Here is a 22,687-nt window from a genome sequence, read left to right as displayed (position 1 = left end):
TCCCTGTATCTTTTGCAGAATATCAGTCTGTCCCTGATGTTTTTCCTGGAGAGAAGTGGCTTCTTTGCTGCCCTTCTTGACACAAGGTCATCCTCCAAAAGTCTTCGCCTCTGCAAGCTCTGTACTGGTGGTGCCCCGATCCCACAACTGAATCAACTTTAGGAGACGTCCTGGCGCTTGCTGGACTTTCTTGGGCGCCCTGAAGCCGCCTTCACAACAATTGAACCACTCTCCTTGAAGTTCTTGATGATCCGATAAATGGTTGATTTAGGTGCAATCTTACTGGCACAAATATCTTTGCCTGTGCAGCCCTTTCTGTGCAAAGTGATGATGACGGCACGTGTTTCCTTGCAGGTAACCATGGTTGACAGAGGAAGAACAATGATTCCAAGCACCACCCTCCTTTTAAAGCTTCCAGTCTGTTATTCAAACTCAATCAGCATGACAGAGTGATCTCCAGCCTTGTCCTCGTCAACACTCACACCTGTGTTAACGAGAGAATCACTGCATGATGCCAGCTGGTCCTTTTGTGGCAGGGCTGAAATGCAGCGGAAATGTTTTTTGGGGGATTCCGATCATTTGTATGGTAAAGAGGGACTTTGCAATTAATTTCAATTCATCTGATCACTCTTCATAACATTCTGGAGTATATGCAAATTGCCAACATACAAACTGAGGAAGCAGACTTTGTGAAAATTAATATTTGTGTCATTCAAACCTTTTTTCCACGACTGTACATAACTTAAAATGGGGACTTTGACTTCCCAGAATGATTAAAGGGATACTGTCAGATTCTGGTAATGAAGTCATTTTTCAACTTACCCAGTCAGATGAGCTTGTGGATAACATTTTTATGTCTGCGTGCAGTATGAAGTTAGTTAATAGGTAGTTTTGTGAAGCAATGCTAACTAGCATTAGCACAATGACTGGAAGTCTACAAGTACAGTATAAATGGTATCTATGAGTTCATCTGACTCCGGGTAAGTAAAAAAAATGCATCTTATCCCTTTAACCTGACCTGACATTTGAATTAGATTTGGATAAAATTCAATGTACTGGGTTCTAGGAATCTAGAAATCGCCATACAAATACTCCAAAATGTATTCAAGACAGTGGTATGCAACAAGACCCCATGTTAAACCTCTCACTCAGACCAGAAGTCCACAGCTTGACAGCTCTCCCACGGTTATGATTCTTAGCTCACAGCTAAGTTGATGAAACCATGTGACAGACATATCCAGTCTGTGGGTAAAGCTTTAAAGCAGATTAGTAATATTGGACATGGCTCCAATCAGAATCTACTTGTTACCTCTCCCTCATATCTGACTAGACAAGATAGATATTAGTTATATTTGGGCTAGTAAGAGTGATAACACCAAACGGCACCACCCATTGCTTACACTGACCCAGATCGTTCGGTACATTGGGGCGGAGGTATCAAGAAATGATCATCATCACCAACACTATACTTTTGAGGTTGTGGTCACAATTTAGACAGATTGCAGATAGACAAATACATGGTAGAAATGGAATAGAGCAAACAAGTTTCCCTTTGTTTTTATGATTATATTTCAGCATCTTTTCTTGGAAATGGGGTAGAAAAAAAAAGATATATATATATATATACACACACCGACTAAGACTAAATGTCAATCGCTACACCACTCCTGTAGTGCAGGTTGACAGTTGAGGAACCCCCCCCCCCAAAAAAATAATCCCTTGAACGACCCTACACCCCTCTCCATCAATTCCTGTATTCAAAGTCCCCTCCTCACCCAATCAACACGTAGAAGAGCAAATTTGGGACCAATCAGAGTTCAAGTCGCTCCTTTAACTGGCTGTAGGTGTTCATGAATCAAAAAATAACTTCAAAAAAATATCTGACATTTGACATCCTTTATGGATAATAGTCTGTAAAGTTTTCCTGAGCCAGCTCTGATGCCAGCTCTGATCATTATTAAGGGGCCTCAGCTTATTTGTAACAGTATCATTAAGGTGTTCTACTCCGATGGGTTTATTACCTCAGAATAAAACTAAAATCAGAATAGAATCCATTCGGTAATTGACGATGAACAGCAATGCCTACTAAAAAGAGTACACAGGCCAGTCACTTCCTCCCAGTGGAATGATGGGTAATGAAGTTCATCCACAGTTCGGTGTCCCCAAATAGGGGCATGGTCTAATTCCAAAATAAAAAAAGCCCAGGAGTAGCGGCCTGAAACGTCCTCCCGGGTCACTGGTGAAATGGGCGTGGTCTGAAGATAGAAAATGCATGGCTTAGTTCCTTTCCTGCACAAATACAGTCTCCTGTGGACAAAGCCCTGCCTCCTGCAGTGTGACATCATAGTCCAAGTGGGCCAGCTTCCGTCGGGGGAAGTTGGTGACGAGCTCGAAGCGTTCGTTGGGGTAGCCCTTCGACTGGACATGTCTAACCAGAGCCTGGAGGGGGGTGGAGGACACAGTTGAAGGTAGGTAACGCTTTACTAAATAATGCTTTATAACTGCTTTATAAAGAGTTATATGCAAGTATGAGCCTTTATAATTGTCTTATAATATCTTAATGTACACTACATTACCAAAAGTATGTGGACACCTGCTCATCAAACATCTCATTCCAAAATCATGGCCATTAATATGGAGTTGGTCCCCCCTTTTCTGCTATAACAGCCCCCACTCTTCTGGGAAGACTTTCCACTAAATTTTAGAACATTGCTGCGGGGACTTGCTTCCATTCAGCCACGAGTATTAGTGAGGTTGGGCACTGATGTTGGGCGATTAGGCCTGGCTCACAGTCGGTGTTCCAATTCATCACTAAGGTGTTCGATGGGGTTAAGGTCAGGGCTCTGTGCAGGCCAGTCAAGTTCTTCCACACCGATCTCGACAAACCATTTCTGTATGGACCTCGTTTTGTGCACGGGGGCATTGTCATGCTGAAACAGGAAAGGGCCTTCTCCAAACTGTTCCCAGACAGTTGGAAGCACTGTATTGTCTAGAATGTCATTGTATGCTGTAGAGTTAAGATTTCGTTTCACTGGAACTAAGCGGCCTATCCCGAACCATGAAAAACAGCCCCAGAACATTATTTAGTCCGTCGGACAGCCAGATGGTGAAGCGTGATTCATCACTCCAGAGAACATGTTTCTACTGCTCCAGAGTCCAATGGTGGCTAGCTTTACACCACTCCAGCAGACGCTTGGCATTGCACATGGTGATTTTAGGCTTGTGTGCGGCTGCTCGGCCATGGACACCCATTTCATTAAGCTCCCGACAAACAGTTGTTGTGCTGACGTTGCTTCCAGAGGCAGTTTGGAACTCAGTAGTGAGTGCTGCAACCGAGGACAGCTCACTACCCGTTTTGTGAGCTTGTGTGGCCTCCCATTTTGCAGCTGAGCCATTGTTGCTCCTAGACGTTTACACTTCACAATAACAGCACTTATAGTTGACCCAGGGCAGCTCTAGCCGGGCAGATATTTGACAAACTGACTTGTTGGAAAGATGGCATCCTATGATGAAGCTACATTGAATGTCACTGAGCTCTTCAGTAAGGTCATTCTCCTGCTTATATTTGGCAATGGAGATTGCATGGCTGCGTGCTCAATTTTATACACCTGTGAACAACGGGTGTGGCTGAAACAGCTGAATCCACAAATTTGAAGGGGTGGGTGTCCACCTACTTTTTTATATATAGTGTACCGGGGGTTGGGATCAGCTGCATTTCCACTGAGTCAAATCAGGTGAAGAATTGAACATCAATTCTTGAACTGAAAATTAACCAGGATTTAGATTTTTTTTTTTTCATTAATTGAATTTAACACAAGGTCTAGCACAAGAATACATTCTCACCATAAGCTTGGCCTTGGACGACAGGGCGATCTGCTCTCTCTGTCCGTCTGGATAGCGCAGCATCAGTCTGGCCTTGGGACCTGAACACACAATACAGAAAGAGTGCAGTCAGAGTAGGGACGGATGAAGACGTAAATCGTAGATACGCACGCACAATCTAGACACTTGAACATGATGCATGGACACACACACACAGGCATCATTTTAGTACCATTGTCATCAAGGCAGTCGAGGTCGGAGGTTTCCGTCGTAACAGATTTGGAGCTTTGGCCTGTTGCGGTGCGATGGTTCTCCCCAGAGTCTGGGTCGGCCTGGGAGTGGGCCGGCGCAGCCGCCAGAGGCTCCAGGTGGTTCTTTTGCTCTCCTCTTTCCTGTGGCTGTTCTCGTTGTGGGGGGACTTCCTGTGACGGGCAGGTGGGCTGTCCGGCTGTGGCGGGGGCTGGGGGGCTACAGCTGCAGATGTGGGAGGGGCTGGTCCAGGAGGGGTGTCTCCGCCTGTGGAGCAGGAGCTGCCCTCCTGTGGTTCTGTTGTCTCATTGTCCGAGCCGTCGACAGAGATGAGGCCCTCGCTGTCGGAGAAGGGCTCATCGTCTGAGTCTCCATCCGAGTCTACCTCTACAGAGTGGGGGGAGTCGGGGAGGTTGGGGGCGGAGGACGACTCATAGTGGGTCTCCTGGAGAGAGGCTTTGATGGCTGCCTCCAACTGGCTGTCCTCACTGGCGTCTATCAGACTTTCCTGGGATAGAACAGACCGAGAAGACAGACAGAGAAAGAGAACACATCAAATAGAGGTGTGAGATAGACAGAAGTGATGGAGAGAGAGACAGAAGTGATGGAGAGAAAGAGTGAACAGAGTGAGAGAATAAAGTGATAATGTGACTGGAATGAGCAATATGGACAGTATTTAATAAGAAAGAGAGGGAGAGAGAGAGAGTGAGCAGAGACTCACGGAGCGGGCCCGTTTGGCCGGGGGCGGGTGGCTGGACGCCGGGCCGTCTAGATGGCCGTGTTCCGTCAAGAAGCCCGTCACCTGTTCCAGAAACGACGCAACGTCCAACTGGTTCCACTCCACCATCTTCTGACCTGCAGAACGGTCAAACACGAGCATCGTCAGTCATACCTTTTTAATATTAGTAACTGTTTAAACACTCAAGAGACTCAGAGCAGGCCTCACCTGTGCGGGGATCCAAAATGGAGATATAGGGAAACTTATTGAGCTTGTAGAACTGGATATACCTCTGGCCCTCTTCACTGTCATGGTAGACCTGTCAATACACACGTGCACACGAACACATAAAATGCAGACACGCAGCAGGCTAGCTCCCCTCAACACGCCTCTATGGCACACAGTGCATACGCGCATGCGTGTGTGCGCACCTGTGTGTGGATGTGACAGCTTGTGTATGCATGAGAGTTATGAAGGAGAAAAACAAAAAGTGACAGTCGATAGTTTTTCATTCAATCGGCAAATTGATTTTTTTGTGAATATTCTAAAACTGCATGAAGAAAATGTGCATTTTCCCACCAGTGGTGTTTCTACCAAACTGACATGTTGCAGATAAAAATCAGTGCGTGTTGACGTAGTGCACACAAAATGTACTTTTTCGCTTAAGTTTTTATGTATTAAGTTCAATGTGTTTCCATCGCATTTTCAACTCAACCGATAGTTTTTTCACAAAAATTGTTGCATTAAATAGCAAATGTGCCTAGTCTGGTCTTAGCACGTACGTTTGAGCCAACATCTGGCAGTTCGCAGTGTGGGTAGGCGGTACGCAGTGTGGGTAGGCAGTACGCAGTACGCAGTGCATTCGGAAAGTATTCAGACCGCTTGACTTTTACCCCCATTTTGTTACACTTTATCAATTTAAGAAAGGCTGTAGTGTATGTTTTTCCTCATCAAGCTACACACAATACCCCATAATGGAAAAGTGAAAACAGGTTTTTAGAATTTCTTGCAAATGTATTAAAATAAAAAACAGAAATACCTTTTTTACATATATATATATATATATATACATATATATACACATATATATATATATATATATACACATATACATATATATATATATATATACACATATATATATATATATATTAGTATTCAGACTCTTTGCGATGAGATTTGAAATTGAGCTCAGCTGCATCCTGTTTCCATTAAACATCCTTGAGAAGTTTTCACAACTTGGAGTCAACTGATTCAACTAGTTGGACATGATTTGGAAAGGCACACCTGTCTATATAAAGATCTCACAGTTAACAGTGCATGTCAGAGCAAAAACTAATATATATATATATATATTAATTAGTGCCTTGCGAAAGTATTCGAAAGTATTCGGCCCCCTTGAACTTTGCGACCTTTTGCCACATTTCAGGCTTCAAACATAAAGATATAAAACTGTATTTTTTTGTGAAGAATCAACAACAAGTGGGACACAATCATGAAGTGGAACGACATTTATTGGATATTTCAAACTTTTTTAACAAATCAAAAACTGAACAATTGGGCGTGCAAAATTATTCAGCCCCTTTACTTTCAGTGCAGCAAACTCTCTCCAGAAGTTCAGTGAGGATCTCTGAATGATCCAATGTTGACCTAAATGACTAATGATGATAAATACAATCCACCTGTGTGTAATCAAGTCTCCGTATAAATGCACCTGCACTGTGATAGTCTCAGAGGTCCGTTAAAAGCGCAGAGAGCATCATGAAGAACAAGGAACACACCAGGCAGGTCCGAGATACTGTTGTGAAGAAGTTTAAAGCCGGATTTGGATACAAAAAGATTTCCCAAACTTTAAACATCCCAAGGAGCACTGTGCAAGCGATAATATTGAAATGGAAGGAGTATCAGACCACTGCAAATCTACCAAGACCTGGCCGTCCCTCTAAACTTTCAGCTCATACAAGGAGAAGACTGATCAGAGATGCAGCCAAGAGGCCCATGATCACTCTGGATGAACTGCAGAGATCTACAGCTGAGGTGGGAGACTCTGTCCATAGGACAATAATCAGTCATATGTTGCACAAATCTGGCCTTTATGGAAGAGTGGCAAGAAGAAAGCCATTTCTTAAAGATATCCATAAAAAGTGTTGTTTAAAGTTTGCCACAAGCCACCTGGGAGACACACCAAACATGTGGAAGAAGGTGCTCTGGTCAGATGAAACTAAAATTGAACTTTTTGGCAACAATGCAAAACGTTATGTTTGGCGTAAAAGCAACACAGCTCATCACCCTGAACACACCATACCCACTGTCAAACAAGGTGGTGGCAGCATCATGGTTTGGGCCTGCTTTTCTTCAGCAGGGACAGGGAAGATGGTTAAAATTGATGGGAAAATGGATGGAGCCAAATGCTCTCCATCCAACCTCACTGAGCTCAAGCTGTTTTGCAAGGAGGAATGGGAAAAAATTTCAGTCTCTCGATGTGCAAAACTGATAGAGACATACCCCAAGCGACTTACAGCTGTAATCGCAGCAAAAGGTGGCGCTACAAAGTATTAACTTAAGGGGGCTGAATAATTTTGCACGCCCAATTTTTCAGTTTTTGATTTGTTAAAAAAGTTTGAAATATCCAATAAATGTCATTCCACTTCATGATTGTGTCCCACTTACTGCCCATCCACACTGCGTACTTCCCATCCACACTGCGTACTGCCAGCTGTTGGCTAAAGCGTAGGCGCTAAGACCAGAGTAGGCACATTTTCTATTTAATGCAACTATTTTTGTGGACTTCACTCGCATAAAACTGTGGATGGAAACTTGGTTATTAACTTTTTCTGAATGGTAAGGCGACATTTCAAATCAATCCATGATTGTGCACCCCAATATATATCAAATTTTATTAGTCATACTGGCCGAATACAACAGACCTTACATTAAACATACTTACGGGCCCATAACCAAAAATGCAGTTAAAAAAAATGAATAAGAAATAAAAGTAACAAGTAATTAAAGAGTAAAGAGCAGCAGTAAAATAACAATAGTGAGACTATATACAGGGGACTACCGGTGCAGAGTCAATGTGCGGGGGCACCGGTTAGTTGAGGTAATATGTACATGTAGGCAGAGTTATTAAAGTGACTATGCTTCGATGATAACAACAGAGAGTAGCAGCGGTGTAAAAGGGGGGGGGGGGGCAATGCAAATAGTCTGGGTAGCCATTTGATTAGATGTTCAGGAGTCTTATGGCTTTGGGGTAGAAGCTGTTTAGAAGCCTCTTAGACCTAGACTTGGCGCTCCGGTACCGCTTGCAGTGCGGTAGCAGAGAGAACAGTCTATGACTAGGGTGGCTGGAGTCTGACCATTTTTAAGGCCTTCCTCTGACACCGCCTGGTGTAGAGGTCCTGGATGGCAAGAAGCATGGCCCCAGTGATGTACTGGGCTGTTTGCACTACCCTCTGTGGTGCCTTGCGGTCGGAGGCCGAGCAGTTGCCATACCAGGCAGTGATGCAACCAGTCAGGATGCTCTCGATGGTGCAGCTGTAGAACCTTTTGAGGATCTGAGGACCCATGACAAATCTTTTCAGTCTCCTGAGGGGGATTAGGTTTTGTCGTGCCCTCTTCATGACTGTCTTGGTGTGCTTGGACCATGTTAGTTTGTTGGACACCATGGAACTTGAAGCTTTCAACCTCCTCCACTACAGACATGCTTTTAAGTTATGTATCCAGTAGGTCCTTCAGGTCCTCTGGCACTGGCCTTTTAACTATCCCAAAGCCTATGACCAAGAGGCATGGAGAGGCAGCTTTTAGTTACTATGCCCCATGCCTCTGGAATAGCCTGCCAGAGATCCTGAGGTGGGCCGAAACTGTAGACATATTTAAAAGGGATCTTAACAACACATTTTTTGCTTTGCTTCTCCTTAGGGTCCTTTTTTAGTCTTTCAGTTTCAAATTATTATTCTTTTGTTTTTGTTTCCCTCTTATGTTTCTTGTGTAGTAAATATTTCAGTTTTTATTTACATTGTTTATTCTTTTTTTCCTGTCAAGTGCATTGTGTTGCATTCATGTCTGAAATGTGCTATATAAATCTTGACTTGATGTGCGAATGCACATTCATCTCCGTCTGTGTGCACACTGCATACCTGCCAGAATATGAAGTGCTCCCTGATGATGGTCCGGACCGCGTCGTTGCTCCACACGTCTCTGTTGAGACACTGGCAGGCAAAGTCCTGCACATTCTGGATGTTGATCATCAGCCACTTGTTCTCCAGCTGACCACAGTCCTTTGCCTAGAGAGAGAAAGGAGCCGGATAGGTATGAGCAATTTGGTAATAGCTCCACCTTGCCCTCTGGCAAGCTCGGTGGAATTGTTGCCGTACTGCTTAGAAACCCATCCAATCCTTTCAGCTAAGGGTGGTTTGGATGAGGGTCGACTGACAGTCCTCCAGGTCAAGGGAACTTGGGTGTCCAGGGGGAGGGGGCTCCTCACCGTCTCAAAGCTGCCTTTGTGCATGAGCTCAACGGGGGGCCGGAACAGGTCCGCCAGGGTGCTGAGCTTCTTGTCCACCGCGCTGCCGTTCCTCAGCTCCTGCTCCTGGCGGACTGAGAGAGGGCAGAGAATCCGTTAGCGTATACATTAAGCTCCAAAAGTACTGGGATAGTGACACATTTCTTGTTGTTTTGGCTCTGTACCCTAGCCCTTTGGATTTGAAATCATACAATGACTTTTGGAGCTCACTGTAAAAGAAAACCCGACCATGATCACAACACAAGTACGGCTTTAAGTAATGCTATGCCTGATGCCTGAGGGCTGGGTGGCACAATTCAGGAAAATGGATTTAGCATACAAACCCCCATTCTATGCAAACACACACACCTACACAAAGACCGCTAAGCTACTTACTTGTTTCTGTTTGGAAGTCCCTAAAACCGTCAAATATGGACCGGGCAGGTCTTCGTCGCTTTGGTGCTGCGAGAGTTATGGATACAGAGAGAGGGACAGACAGTTAGATGGACTGAGACGGCTACAGGGGGAAACAGAGAGGGAGCGCCATTGAGATCCATTAGGATCAAGTTGTAATCAGGTAAGCTAAATGAAGGGGTGGCACTTCAGTACTGTACCTCCAAACATAGGCTCTGGCTCTACCAGTATGTCCTGCTTCTGAGGGATGGGTGCCCGCACTTGGTCACTACAAAAACAGACAATATTAAACTTAAACTCCAGGAGAGCAGACCTTTCATTTTCTTATTAACATGCTTTTAATTAAAAACAGCAGGGACAGTATTGGCGATCTCTCAAATGATGGGTTTGTTTCAACACAGGCTCCATCCATATCAGGACTCTGCAGTGATGGAGCAGGCCACTGACTCACTCTGCGGGGGGAGCTCTGCTGCTGGAGGCCCCTGCTGAACTGGAGCTGGTGCTGGGCTCCTCTGCGATCCCCCCTCCATCCAGGAACATGGTCACTGCCATTTCTAGATTGTTGTTGCATGCTTCTAGCATATGCTTCCCCACACTCTCTGTGGCACCTGGGAGAGTGTAGTAGCATGCATGGACACACACACACCGAAATATCAAATGTGGATGTTAAAAAAGTTAACTGATTTAAATCTAAAATAAATTTTGATGGATTGAATAATTTGTTGGTTGACTTAATGCCTATTATGAAATATTTTCCGAGCTCTGAACCCCAAGGATCACTTACAAAAAAACAAGACGGTTATGCGCATGCGTTTTTCTTGTTTGAGAAACGCACTGGCAGAACAGAATAATGCCTGGCACTTTCACTATGTGAACGGTTCGTCTCCGTGCATGGTAATCAAGAACTGCAATTTACATGCAATCTAAACTTTCATGCATCTTTAGATGGTTAGACTTTATCATGTTCGTTTAACTTTTGAAGTATACTCGACAGAGAACATGGATACTATCACAAAAAAATGGGATGTATTTGGCCAAATTGCCATCTATATCGACATAATATAGAATAATTCAATTACCATCTCAGCCATGCAAACTTTGTGTAACTTTAGCAGCGAGAGGCTGGTCCGGTGTTTCTTGAACATGACAGGCGGGAGATGTTCCAGCCACCATTGCGTTATAAGGCGAAACCTAGGCTAGGTTAGCGCGACTAGATAGACGTTATACCCAACGCCCATTCCACTACAACATGGCTAACGTTAGCTATTGCACCTCCAGAGTCTAAATTACTTTTGTGGAAACTCTAGAAAGCATTTTTTTTTGCGTCAGGCATCATCCCAAGACAATCCTTGTCTTTCCTGTGGATCATTTTTGTTAAGTTAGATGCTCCAGTCTGGTGATCACACACACACACTTGACGGTCGTGTGCTCCAGTTCGTTTTTCTCTTGATGACAGGGGGCAGTAAGCACTGATGCCCCGTCAGTTTCCTGCGCAGCTTTCTGTGATGCTTGGGCGACATGACCATTTTTGGAACATAACTCATTAACAATGAACATTGCAAGAATTAAAGGAAAATGTAATTGTACCTGTAATCGCTGTGAACTGTTGTATTAACCCATTCACCGCCGGAGCTGATCCATCCCCGAGCGCCGCCATCTTACCGCGACCAACAACAACACAAATGATGCACGTACGTACTACCGTTCTGTACTCGCGAGCTTTGTCTAGCTGCCGGTGTAACACAAAGACTCGTGTTCGATTGTGGGTAATGTATTTCATTGCCCTGTGTCTGGTTTGACTACATTGGCTGTATAGTAGGCCCATACAGTATTTTTTATGTATTTATTTAACCAGGTAGGCAAGTTGAGAACAAGTTCTCATTTACAATTGCGACCTGGCCAAGATAAAGCAAAGCAGTTCGACACATACAACAACACAGAGTTACACATGGAGTAAAACAAACATACAGTCAATAATACAGTAGAAAAATAAGTCTATATACAATGTGAGCAAACGAGGTGAGATAAGGGAGGTAAACACATCACTCTGGTGTCATATTTTGAATTTGGTGTATTAAACACAAAAACTGTTTCAAATGAGAATTAGGCAGGTCTGATGCAACAAGAAAAAGAAAGGAAGGAAATTATCTACCCATTTTATTTTTGCAAAAAAAAAATAGTGTAGTTCCAGTAGTTAGCTACACCAGTGGAAGCGGCTGAGGGGCTCATAAATGGCTGGAACGGAGCAAATGGAATGGAATCAAACAAATGGAAACAATGTTTGATACCATTCCACCAATTCCGCTCCAGACATTACCATGAGCCCGTCCACCCCAATTAACGTGCCACCAACCTCGTGTGCGCTTCATGGCTGAAAAGTGCTGACTTATTGAAAACACTACAAATATTCAAATTGAAACTACTGCAAAATGTAGTTGAACTACAAGGGTATCCTTTTTAGTGAAACATCTCCTGTCGTTACAGTACTGACACTAGTACAGTAGTTATAGTCAATACATGTAATCTAATTTATACAGCGCATGCATAAGGCTGTGTTTACACAGGCAGCCCAATTCTGATCTTTTCCCCCCACTAATTGATCTTTTGACGAATCAAATCAGATCTTTACTTATTAGATCTTTTTCAGAGCTGACCTGATTGGTCAAAATTATTTTCCTAACTGTGTAAACACAGCCATAGTGGTCCTGGGGCAGCAGGGTAGCCTAGTGGTTAGAGCGTTGGACTCGTAACCCCGAGCTGACAAGGTACAAATCTGTCGATCTGCCCCTGAACAGGCAGTTAACCTACTGTTCCTAGGCCGTCATTGAAAATAAGAATTTGTTCTTAACTGACTTGCCTAGTTAAATAAAGGTTAAAAAAAAATAAAACATGTCAGTTTAGTGGCGTAAGCATTTGTGGGAAAACAATCTAATTTGAAGTAACTTTATTTAGTCTTTTATAATACATTCAGTTCAAAAACAGTAAACCGAGCACTTTGTCAAACATAACTAAAAGCGAGCAAAAAAAATGTGAGTTGTGTGGCATTGTTCTCTGAACCCATCGTGGGGCAGAAATCCATTGTATAGAACTGTCAACTTGTCTAGCAAAGGGAGGAGTCAATAGTTGAAATAATATACATTGCATTTCCATCTGTAACATTCTAAATGTTGCACCCTCTTGAATAAGCCCAAGTTGTATAGGTAACATTTCACTCAAGAGATAATATAAGTTGTCCCTAACCACTGATACAGGGTCATTCCACTACTGGTTTAGGTTCAAATTTGATTTTTGTTACAGAAAGTTTCTGATCTGAGATTAGGGGTAACTTCTGCTTCTGTTGGTGTACTGCATGGACATACAGATCCTGAGCAATCTGGTAAATAAAAGTTTACAACAAACACACTCCTTCCACATACCACACAGACAGAGCCGACTGATCCAAGTCAATAGGTAATCTTAGCCCATTTCTGTTCACGAACACTGTTCACTTCTGTCCCAAGTTTCCCTTGAAGTGTACCAGTAAGTGCAAATTATAGGTGACTCCATAAATGTATATGCATGGGCTTTTCACTTTGATGGAAATATGATTACAGACTGTCATATTTTCCTTTACATAATCTGAATGTCACCACCATTGAATGTTCGTTTTTTTTTTTACAGCAGTAAGATTTACTTAAGAACCAATACACTGAACAAAAATGGAAACGCAGCATGTCAAGTGTTGGTGTCATGTTTCATGAGCTGAAATTTTCCATAACCACAAAAAGCATATTTCTCTCAAATTGTGCACAAATTTGTTTACATCTGTTAGTCAGCATTTCTCCTTTGACAAGATAATCCACATGTCACCTGTTGAGCATGTTTGGGATGCTCTGGATTGACGTGTAAGACAGCCTGTTCCAGTTCCCGCCAATATCCAGAAACTTCTCACAGCCATTGAAGGAGTAGGACAACATTCCACAATCAGCCTGATCAACTCTATGCGAAGGAGAAGTCGCACTGCATGAGGCAAATGGTCACACCAGATACTGACTGGTTTTCTGATCCCCGCCCCTGCATTTTCTCTTAGGTATCTGTGACCAACAGATGCATATCTGTATACCCATAAATTAGGATGTAATTTATTTATTTCAATTGACTGATTTCCTTATATGAACTGTAACGCAGTTAAACATTTGAAATGGTTTATTTTTCAGTATAGCTCAGACCGCAGATTAATTTGAATTAGGACATTGTAAATAATCAAACTTGGTCTTTGAAACATTCAAAACAAATCAGTTTAAGAGACTAAATAAAAACAGTTGTGAACAAATCTTACAGCAAAAATCACACTCTTCACATGTGGTTATACTCTCTGGTAATTGGGTCATGTTCATCAGGCAAGAAACAGAATGAAACATCTGCTCTTCTCCAATAATAACTTTTTTCCCCATTTTGCCCCATTGCAAAATGCTCTGCTACATTTTTTCCCAATGCACAAACCCCTGGTTTGTTTCTTGGTGCTGCCATGATTTGGCATTCAGAACAGCACATTTGCTTTATTGTCCCGAATTGGACCAGTTTCAGAGTATGCTTCTTTATGACAGGGTGTGAATTAAGTTCAATCCTTCACGTTGAACAACAGATACAGCATCTGTTTAACGCAGCTACAATTTGAGGGAAACTTAGTGTTATGGTGAGCTCAATATCCCCATGGCAACCACACCAAGTATCATACACACCAATACACCCTGTATTAGCACCACTAAAGGCAGCAGCTACCATTGTCACATTTAATATATATTTTATTTTTATTCTTTAGAATAAAATATATTTTATTCTTTAAAATAAGACTGTCTGGTGAGTTTAGAACTTCCTGAAGGAAATGTGATGAACACTTAAATAGACCATCAGCAATACCGCCAGCACACCTTCTTGCCAGGTACAGTGCAATTTCAATAACAAAGGGAGAAAGACGGACTGCCTTCTCCTTTTAAATCCCTCCAGACAAAAGGACAATCAGGCAGAGCAATTATTCCCTACTCCACATCCAAAGGGGGAAAAGAGGGGGGGGGGCAGTCCTTTTGACATCCCTGCAGCTCCCACTCCTCCCAGCCCCTATCCAGTCCAATTCTGACAATAAATTAATATGCATTAAAACAATAGCATAGGTCAGATGGTGAGTGTAAATGTGTACATGCGTGTTTTACATGAGACGGTAAGGCAAATGAAACGTGATATTAGGAATGTGTGTGCTGGAGTGTATGTGGTATACAAGGACACTCGTCTGTATCTGTAGGTGTGTGCCTGTGGTGAATGAGTCTGTGTGCAGTAAGCTGAGGTCTATTTTGCAGTTGCAGGGGAAGAACGGTGAGTGGAGGGACACCAAGGTAGGGGTGTGAGGTGTGGCCCGGTCAAAAGCGAATGAACGTGGCGTCGATCTGGCGTACGGTGGGCAGAGCCAGCATAATCTTCCTGCGATATTGGGGGTCCTTCTGCAAGGGGTTCCTCTCCAGGTACACCGTCTCCAGGGCCTTGGAACTCTTCAGCTCATCTAGATCTGACCAGTCCTCTAGCTGATTATCATTCATCTGGGAAAGAGTTGACATGTGATTCAAATACATTTTCCAATCAGCAACAGACCTATTCATTCCAACAAGTGACAGTGCTCTATTTATTATAAACTGGATGGTTCAAGCACCGAATGCTGACAGCCGTGGTATATCAGACCACTTACCATGAAAACATTTTAACTGCTCTGAACTACATTACTAACTAGTTTATAATAGAAATAAGGCACCTCAGATGTTTGTGGTATATTGCAAATATACCACGGCTAAGGGCTTTACCCTGGCACTCGGTGCGTCGTGCATAAGAACAGACCTCCGCTGTGGTCAATGGCCATATTCTACAATCCCTCAGCACTTAAATGACTCATCCATTATTTCTCTTTCCTATTCACCATGAACCTTAAATCTCTTCTCTTACCCAGAATTCCTGTAGGTCTGTTAGATGGCTGATGTTTTCAATTTTCTTTACCCGGTTGGCTGCGATGTCGAGAGTTGTGAGCTTTTTCTGTATGTGGCCAAACAGCATCAAAATTGACACACTGATTTCGGAAACAATTCTTGACATTGAACTAGCATGCAAACACTGATTCAACATGGACTTAGCAATAACTACAGTACATGTCATCACCAATGACTAGATGCATTGGCTGTGTGTGGAACATTTTACCACATCGGTTTATTGGGCTTCCATAAACATTGCATTCCTGGGGTAATTTCATTAGTCGCCATGGCAATGTGCATGGCCCTACAGTCATGTGGCTGCAGTTGACACCGACTCACATTGTTCTCCAGGCCCTCAATGACCTCGATGCCGTTGTGACTCAGGTAGAGTTCCTTCAGGTTGACCAGACCCTGCAGACCCTCCATCTTGGTGATGCGGTTACTCTGGAGAGAAAGGAACACAACATATCCTCAGAGACCAAAATCCACATGTCTGTCATTGTATCATCATGATTAGATGGGTTTCTACAGTTCAGCGGGACTAAACAGCACAAACAGTTGGGTCACTAAAGCAAGAAAATGTGCATTTAACATTTCTGAAGTGTTTTCAAACAATACATTAGAGGAAGCAGTGGTGATTAATTCAGAAAGTAAACCAAATTACAATTATTCCCAACTGAAAATTGGAATACTTCCAGAATTGACCCAAACCATGGTGTGTGATATATACACATACCTGGATGCTGAGGACTGTCAGGTTGTGAAGGCCTTCCAGATGCTGCAGCTGAGTGATCTTATTGGTGCCCAGAAACAGACTCGTCAACGAGGACAGCCCGTCCAAGTTCTCTATTTGCTGGAAACAAGGCATGCACACAAGTTTGGTCAAGCAATCATTCCTCACCTCTTTAAAGCAACAATGATTTTCTGGTACAATACTCAAGCCAAATCTATACCAATACAAAAACATTATGTTCTACACATTCCAATTCCATTCCAATATGTGAATATGCAATTGACCCGTAATACCCGGATGCGGTTGGAGCCCAGCTCCAACATCTCCAGGCCGGTGAGGTGGTCCAGGTTGGCGATGTGGCTGATCTTGTTGTGCAGCAGAAAGAGCTTCTTTAGCCCCGTCAGATGCTCCAGACCCTCCACCTTCCTCAGTAGATTGAAGGACACGTCCAGCTGTCTGGAGAGCAGAGTCAAAACACATTCAAGTTCAAGTCAACTGTACAGAAAATGTGAAATGGTGCATGAAATAACAGTTGCTTCAGTCAGTGTAAATGGGGAGAGGAATACACTAAAGGGTGATCATTGGGGCAATCTCTAGGTCAGCTGATAGGGAGGGAAACACTGGCGTGTGTGGTTCCATCAGACTCACTCCAGCTCTTTGAGGGTCTGCAGGTTCTCAAGTTTGCGGATCTGGTTGTCGTAGAGATCAAGTTCCTTCAGCATCACTAACGTCTCCAGGTTTTCAAGCGTCTTGATCAGGTTCTGCCTTAGAGAGAGCGTCTGGACACGCACAACATTAAATCTAGTCATACTGTTCGTGCTGACAGTCCATTACTCCACTGTGATAATGTCACCCATGTTTCCAATAAAATAGCCATTACAATGGGTGAGTGACAACCAATAGTCAAACTACTGACCTTCGCCTTCCTCAACACCCCCAGTCCCTCAATCTTCCCAATACGACAGTGGACAAGATCAACATCCTGAGAATAAGAGGGGTAGGTATTCAGTAGAGAACTACATTGGAATAGCATTCATAACTCCATGAGGCAAACTTACAGCAACTTATTTTATCTGTCATGTAGCAGACGGTTTTATTTTTAATTAGAGTTAAGTGCCTTGATCAAGTTTAACCTAGTTGGCTCAGGGATTTGAACCAGCAATCGTTTGGTTACTGGCAGAGCACTTAACCACCTGCCACCATTATAACACTGCTCCCCCTCCCTCACCTCTTCCTCTGGGTCCAGAGTTATGGTATCCATTTCAACAGGAGACTCCTCTTTAACTGTGTACAAAGAGACATGTCAAGGGGTGTCTTAACACAGCATCTAACTAGAGTAAAAGTATGCGCTAGCTACAATAGGACAAAATGTTCTCAAACAGTTGAAATCAAAATCTTTCCTTCAGTTTGTGTCTACGAAGCGTGACACTATACTTGTGTAGAACTATAGCTTGTGTATTGCCACCACCTGTGGTATGGGGCTGATTGGCATCAACCTCCCCATTGATGTTCTTCCTCCTGGTCTCATCATCTCCAGACTCCTCTGACTCACCCTTCCGGTCCACTGCACATAGAGGACAGATGGGGAGGCACAGCCAGGATCAATCAGGCAGTCCCTTAAAATGTAGTTTGGTCATTATACGGAAAACTCAAACGCCCATGTAGCAGACTCAAGTGATCTGCTATGGTATGGGCATCTGTCTGCAACCTACTGCTACCTGATCAGTCGCATGTTCATCATTAGCAAAATATCTATACTTTAGATTTTGTTTAGAGCTTAGATAGCAAGTTTTCCCCGACTGCATCTGTCATTTTTATTTTAGATGTTGAAGAATCCGAAAAGAGGGTAAAAGCTCCACGTTAACTGACTGGACAGAAAGGACCAACCAGCTTGCTAGCGTACCTTGACAGACCAATCACCATGAAATGTTCCCACTTAGTTTCTAGGCTAATGTTAACTAGATACATTAAACGAGGATGCCATTCAAACAAAATACATTGACATGCTAATGTGGCTACATAGTTGTTTGCTTGCGCACGAAAACAAGACGTTATTGAATGACAACGCTAACAAGCAAGGTAGCTAGCTAACGGTACTACCTAGCTATCTGGCTAACAACATTAGCATGTTCAGGGAGGGAGGAGACAAAGTAGCACACAATGAAATACAATTGGGCATACATATATCAATTTCATCACTCTTGATCAAATATTTGAGATGCCGTATTTAAAATATTCACTCACCTTCCATCTCTTGCGGCTCTCCAACAAACAGGGTAGCCATGTTTGTTTCCTGATAACCCTCCCTTTTTATTGGTAATCTCCTCGGTCAATCAGGAGGCTGCCTTCTAAAGGGGTGCGCCACTGGTCATAATATACTATTCATCCGCTTTGTGTGTGCGATATTCAAGTTCAAAAAATCATCCCTTCCTCGGTCTCTCTCTATTTCAATTTGACATTTAAGGGCTTTATTGGCATGGAAAACATATGTTTACATTGCCAAAGCAAGTGAAAGAGATAATAAACAAAAGTTAAATGAACAATAGAAAATTAACAGTAAACATTACACTCAGAAAAACTTCCAAAATAATATTAGGTCTATATACAGTGTTGTAACGATGTGCATATAGGTAACATAACTAAACATAAATATGGGTTGTATTTACAATAGTGTTTGTTCTTCACTGGTCACCATTTTCTTGTGGCAACAGGTCACACATATTGAAATATTGCTGCTGTGATTGCATACTGTGGTATTTCACCCAATATATATGGGAGTTTATCAAAATTGGATTTGTTTTCGAGTTCTTTGTGGGTCTGTGTAATCTGAGGGAAATATGTGTCTCTAATATGGTAATACATTTGGCAGGAGGTTAGGAAGTGCAGCTCCGTTTCCACCTCATTTTGTGGGCAGTGGGCACATAGCCTGTCTTCTCTTGAGAGCCATGTCTGCCTTGAGAGTAGTCTCTCTTAATAGTGAGGCTATACTCACTGAGTCTGTACATAGTGCCACTGTGTACTCTCTGTTTAGGGCCGAATAGCATTCTAGTTTGCTCAGTTTTTTTGTTGTTAATTCTTTCCAATGTGTCAAGTAATTATCTTTTTGTTTTCTCATGATCTGGTTGGGTCTAGTTGTGTTGCTCTCCTGGGGCTCTGTGGGGTCTATTTGTGTTTGCGAGCAGAGCCCCAGACTCTTCTGCAGGTTCATCTCTCTATAGGTGATGGCTTGTTATGCAAGGTTTGGGCATCACTTCCTTTTAGGTGGTTGTCGTATTTAATGGCTCTTTTTTGGATTTTGATCATTAGTGGGTATCGGCCTAATTCTGCTCTGCCTGCATTATTCGGTGTTTTACGTTGGACACAGAGGATATTTTTGCCGAATTCTGCATGCAGTCTCATTTTGAATTTTTGGTTGGTGAGCAGACCCCAGACCTCACAACCACAAAGGGCAATGGGTTCTATAACTGATTCAAGTATTTTTAGCCAGATCCTAATTGGTATGTCTAATTTTATGTTCCTTTTGATGGCATAGAAGGCCCATCTTGCCTTGCCTCTCAGATCGTTCACAGCTTTGTGGAAGTTACATGTGGCGCTGATGTGTAGGCCGAGGTATGTCTAATTGTTGGTGTGCTCTAGGGCAACAGTGTCTAGATGGAATTTGTATTTATTATCTTGTTATCTGGACCTTTTTTGGACCTTCAGTATTTCTGTTTTACTGAGATTTACTGTCAGAATCTGTGCAGATTATTTAGATGCTGCTGTAGGCCTTCCGTGGTTGGTGACAGAAGCACCAGATCATCAGCAAACAGTAGACCTTTGACTTCAGATTCGAGTAGGGAGAGGTCGGGTGCTGCAGCCTGTTCTAGTACCCTCGCCAATCTGTTGATGTATATGTTGAAGAGGGCGGGGCTTAAGTTGCATCCCTGTCTCACCACACAGCCCTGTGGAAAGAAATGTGTGTGTTGTTTGCCACTTTTTCCCCGCACACTTGTTTGTTTACATGGATTTCATAATGTTGTATGTTTTTCCCCTAACACCACTTTCCATGAATTTGTATAGCAGACCCTCATGCAAAATTCAGTCCAAAGCTTTTTTTAAATCAACAAAGCATGAGAAGGCTCTCTCTCTCAGGCAATGTTTATAAAGTCGCTTCCTATCTGGCTGGTTTTCCACTTGATGTAAAGTACACAGAGTGAGACCAAGACACTGCTGTTCTTATTATCTTGACACAGATCTTTACACCCAAAACAGTATTCCGTTCCATTGTGTGCCAAACTTTATAGGATATGATCTCTTCAGACACTACTGCTGGTGAGTGGGACGACAACCCTCCCGACCCAGTGTTGTGCTGTCTAAAGCACACAGTGGTAAAACTCTCTAGAGCATGTGAGGGATCATTCTTTGATATACTCCCTGTGCATCACATGTGTACCATAATATGCTCTAGTTAGTACATGGAGATAACAGCATGCTCTTTGACCACTTCTTCATGCGAGCTGCTGCCTCCTTGATCTATTTAGTTTTCTTTATATTGCAGGAAATGCTTTGGAGGAACAAAATACAATGCAATTCCCTGTTGTTGTCTTAACACACACACAGTGGTGTAAAGTACTACATAAGTCGTTTTTGGGTGTATCTGTACTTTACTATTTATATTTCTGACAACTTTTACTTCACTACATTCTAAAGAAAATATGTACTTTTTACTCCATACGTTTCCCCTGACACCCAAAAGTACTTGTTACATTTTTAATGCTTAGCAGGGCAGGAACATGGTCAAATTCACACTCTATTCAGGAGAACATCTCTGATCATCCCTACTGCCTGTGATCTGGCGGACTCACTAAACACAAATGCTTAATTTGTAAATTATGTCTGAGTGTTGGAGTGTGCCCTTGACTACCCTTAAAATAAGATAAAAACAAGAAAATTGTGCAGTCTGGTTTGCCTAATATAAGGAAATAGAAATGATTGTCACGGTCGTGTGGAGAGATGGACCAAGGCGCAGCGGATGTTGAGTTCCACATATTTATTATAAAGTGAAACTTAGCAAAAACAATAAATCAATCAACTAACAACAAAACGTGACTACGTGGTGCACAAAATATAAAACAATATCCCACAAACACAGGTGGGAACAATAACTACTTAAATATGATCCGCAATTAGAGACAACGATTACCAGCTGCCTCTAATTGGGAATCATACAAATCACCAACGTAGAAATACCCCCCAGTCACGCCCTGACCTACTACACCATAGAGAAACAATGGCTCTCTATGGTCAGGGTGTGACAATGATATACACTTTTACTTTTACTTTTGATACTTAAGAATATTTCAGAAATTCCATTTACTTATGATACTTAATATCTAAAATCAAATACTTTTAGACTTCTACTCAAGTAGTATTTAACTGGGTGACTTACTTTTACTTGAGCCATTTTCTATTAAGGTATATTTACTTTAACTCATGTATGACATTTGGATACTTTATCCACCACTGCACACACACACAAAGTAGCCTATGTACTGTATACTGTGGTTTGATAGTGTGTGCAACTTCCTCTATCTTCCCTCTTGTGTTCAGCTGTGGGACAATGAGTCAGACACAAATAGACTGAACTCTACACATTTCATCTGTGCTCTAGTTATGTTTGTACCCGTAGAGTCATGATGTTTGAAAAGATCCACCTTTACAACATTTACAGTACATTTAAGTCATTTAGCAGACGCTCTTATCCAGAGCGACTTACAACAGAGGAAGATACATACTGTATATGGACATAGCATTCCAAGTACTATATTTACCTTTAAACCACACAGAGTATGGAAAAGCATTTGCAATTGCCAGTTCAGAATTCATTTGATTTTTTGTCACAATTCATGCTATCACATAAAGGAAATTAAACGGCAAAAATGATTGTCATTTAAGCATTTCTGTTAGATTCTTTTTAATGTGTCAGTGTTGTACTGGATGGTACCACGGAAATGAAATATCAAACACACTTTGTTATTTATTTATCAAATTGGCAGACAATATGCATACGCAATCATAAAAATGCAATATCTTTTTTGCATTTCAAATATAATTGTGTCACAAAAAAATGCTTACTCATTTAGGAAATGGAATTGCAGATATGATATTGATTTATAATTTTACCATTTGCATTTCCAATTCAGTTTCGGAAGCAAAATGCTTCAATGAACTGCCTCTATGTCACTCCAATAAAGTAGGCTGCCTTGATGCGCTCTTGT

The 22,687-nt window shown here is 42.4% G+C and overlaps 2 protein-coding genes across 3 annotated transcripts; both read right to left on the bottom strand.

The window, feature by feature from the left end:
- Positions 1-1,719: 1,719 nt before the first annotated feature.
- LOC135558617 (UBX domain-containing protein 7-like) lies at positions 1,720-11,385 on the bottom strand. The gene is given in 12 exon segments (XM_064992557.1): positions 1,720-2,439; positions 3,844-3,923; positions 4,055-4,201; positions 4,204-4,579; positions 4,793-4,926; positions 5,018-5,108; positions 8,929-9,075; positions 9,276-9,388; positions 9,690-9,755; positions 9,908-9,975; positions 10,159-10,315; positions 11,295-11,385. Coding segments are annotated over 12 exon segments (1,611 nt in total). The 5' UTR covers positions 11,365-11,385; the 3' UTR covers positions 1,720-2,277.
- A 2,489-nt stretch (positions 11,386-13,874) lies between these two features.
- LOC135558615 (protein phosphatase 1 regulatory subunit 7-like) lies at positions 13,875-18,754 on the bottom strand. 2 transcript variants are annotated; one of them, XM_064992555.1, is made up of 10 exons: positions 18,675-18,754; positions 17,899-17,994; positions 17,659-17,714; positions 17,347-17,412; positions 17,079-17,209; positions 16,724-16,886; positions 16,434-16,550; positions 16,037-16,141; positions 15,675-15,761; positions 13,875-15,277 (listed from the first exon to the last, which is right to left on the bottom strand). In XM_064992555.1, the coding sequence occupies exons 1-10, from the start codon at positions 18,712-18,714 to the stop codon at positions 15,101-15,103; spliced, it is 1,038 nt and encodes a 345-aa protein (XP_064848627.1). In that variant the 5' UTR covers positions 18,715-18,754; the 3' UTR covers positions 13,875-15,100. The 2 variants fall into 2 exon arrangements, with proteins under 2 accessions (XP_064848627.1, XP_064848628.1); XM_064992556.1 differs by having other exon boundaries at positions 17,899-18,046; positions 18,675-18,737.
- Between the last annotated feature and the right edge of the window lie 3,933 nt (positions 18,755-22,687).

The sequence above is a fragment of the Oncorhynchus masou genome, chromosome 17 (assembly GCF_036934945.1).
Source record: "Oncorhynchus masou masou isolate Uvic2021 chromosome 17, UVic_Omas_1.1, whole genome shotgun sequence".
NCBI classification, from domain to species: domain Eukaryota; kingdom Metazoa; phylum Chordata; class Actinopteri; order Salmoniformes; family Salmonidae; genus Oncorhynchus; species Oncorhynchus masou.
Note: the sequence above shows the minus strand (reverse complement) of the source record. Positions and strands in the feature narration are given on the sequence as shown.

Excerpts from the sequence above, each read along its gene's own strand:
- LOC135558615 (XM_064992555.1), bottom strand. The coding sequence starts at position 18,714 with ATGGCTACCCTGTTTGTTGGAGAGCCGCAAGAGATGGAAG. Across the intron at positions 17,210-17,346 it reads GGGTGTTGAGGAAGGCGAAG|ACGCTCTCTCTAAGGCAGAA; the intron begins GTCAGTAGTTTG and ends GTGCGTGTCCAG. Across the intron at positions 16,142-16,433 it reads TGACAGTCCTCAGCATCCAG|AGTAACCGCATCACCAAGAT; the intron begins GTATGTGTATAT and ends CTTTCTCTCCAG.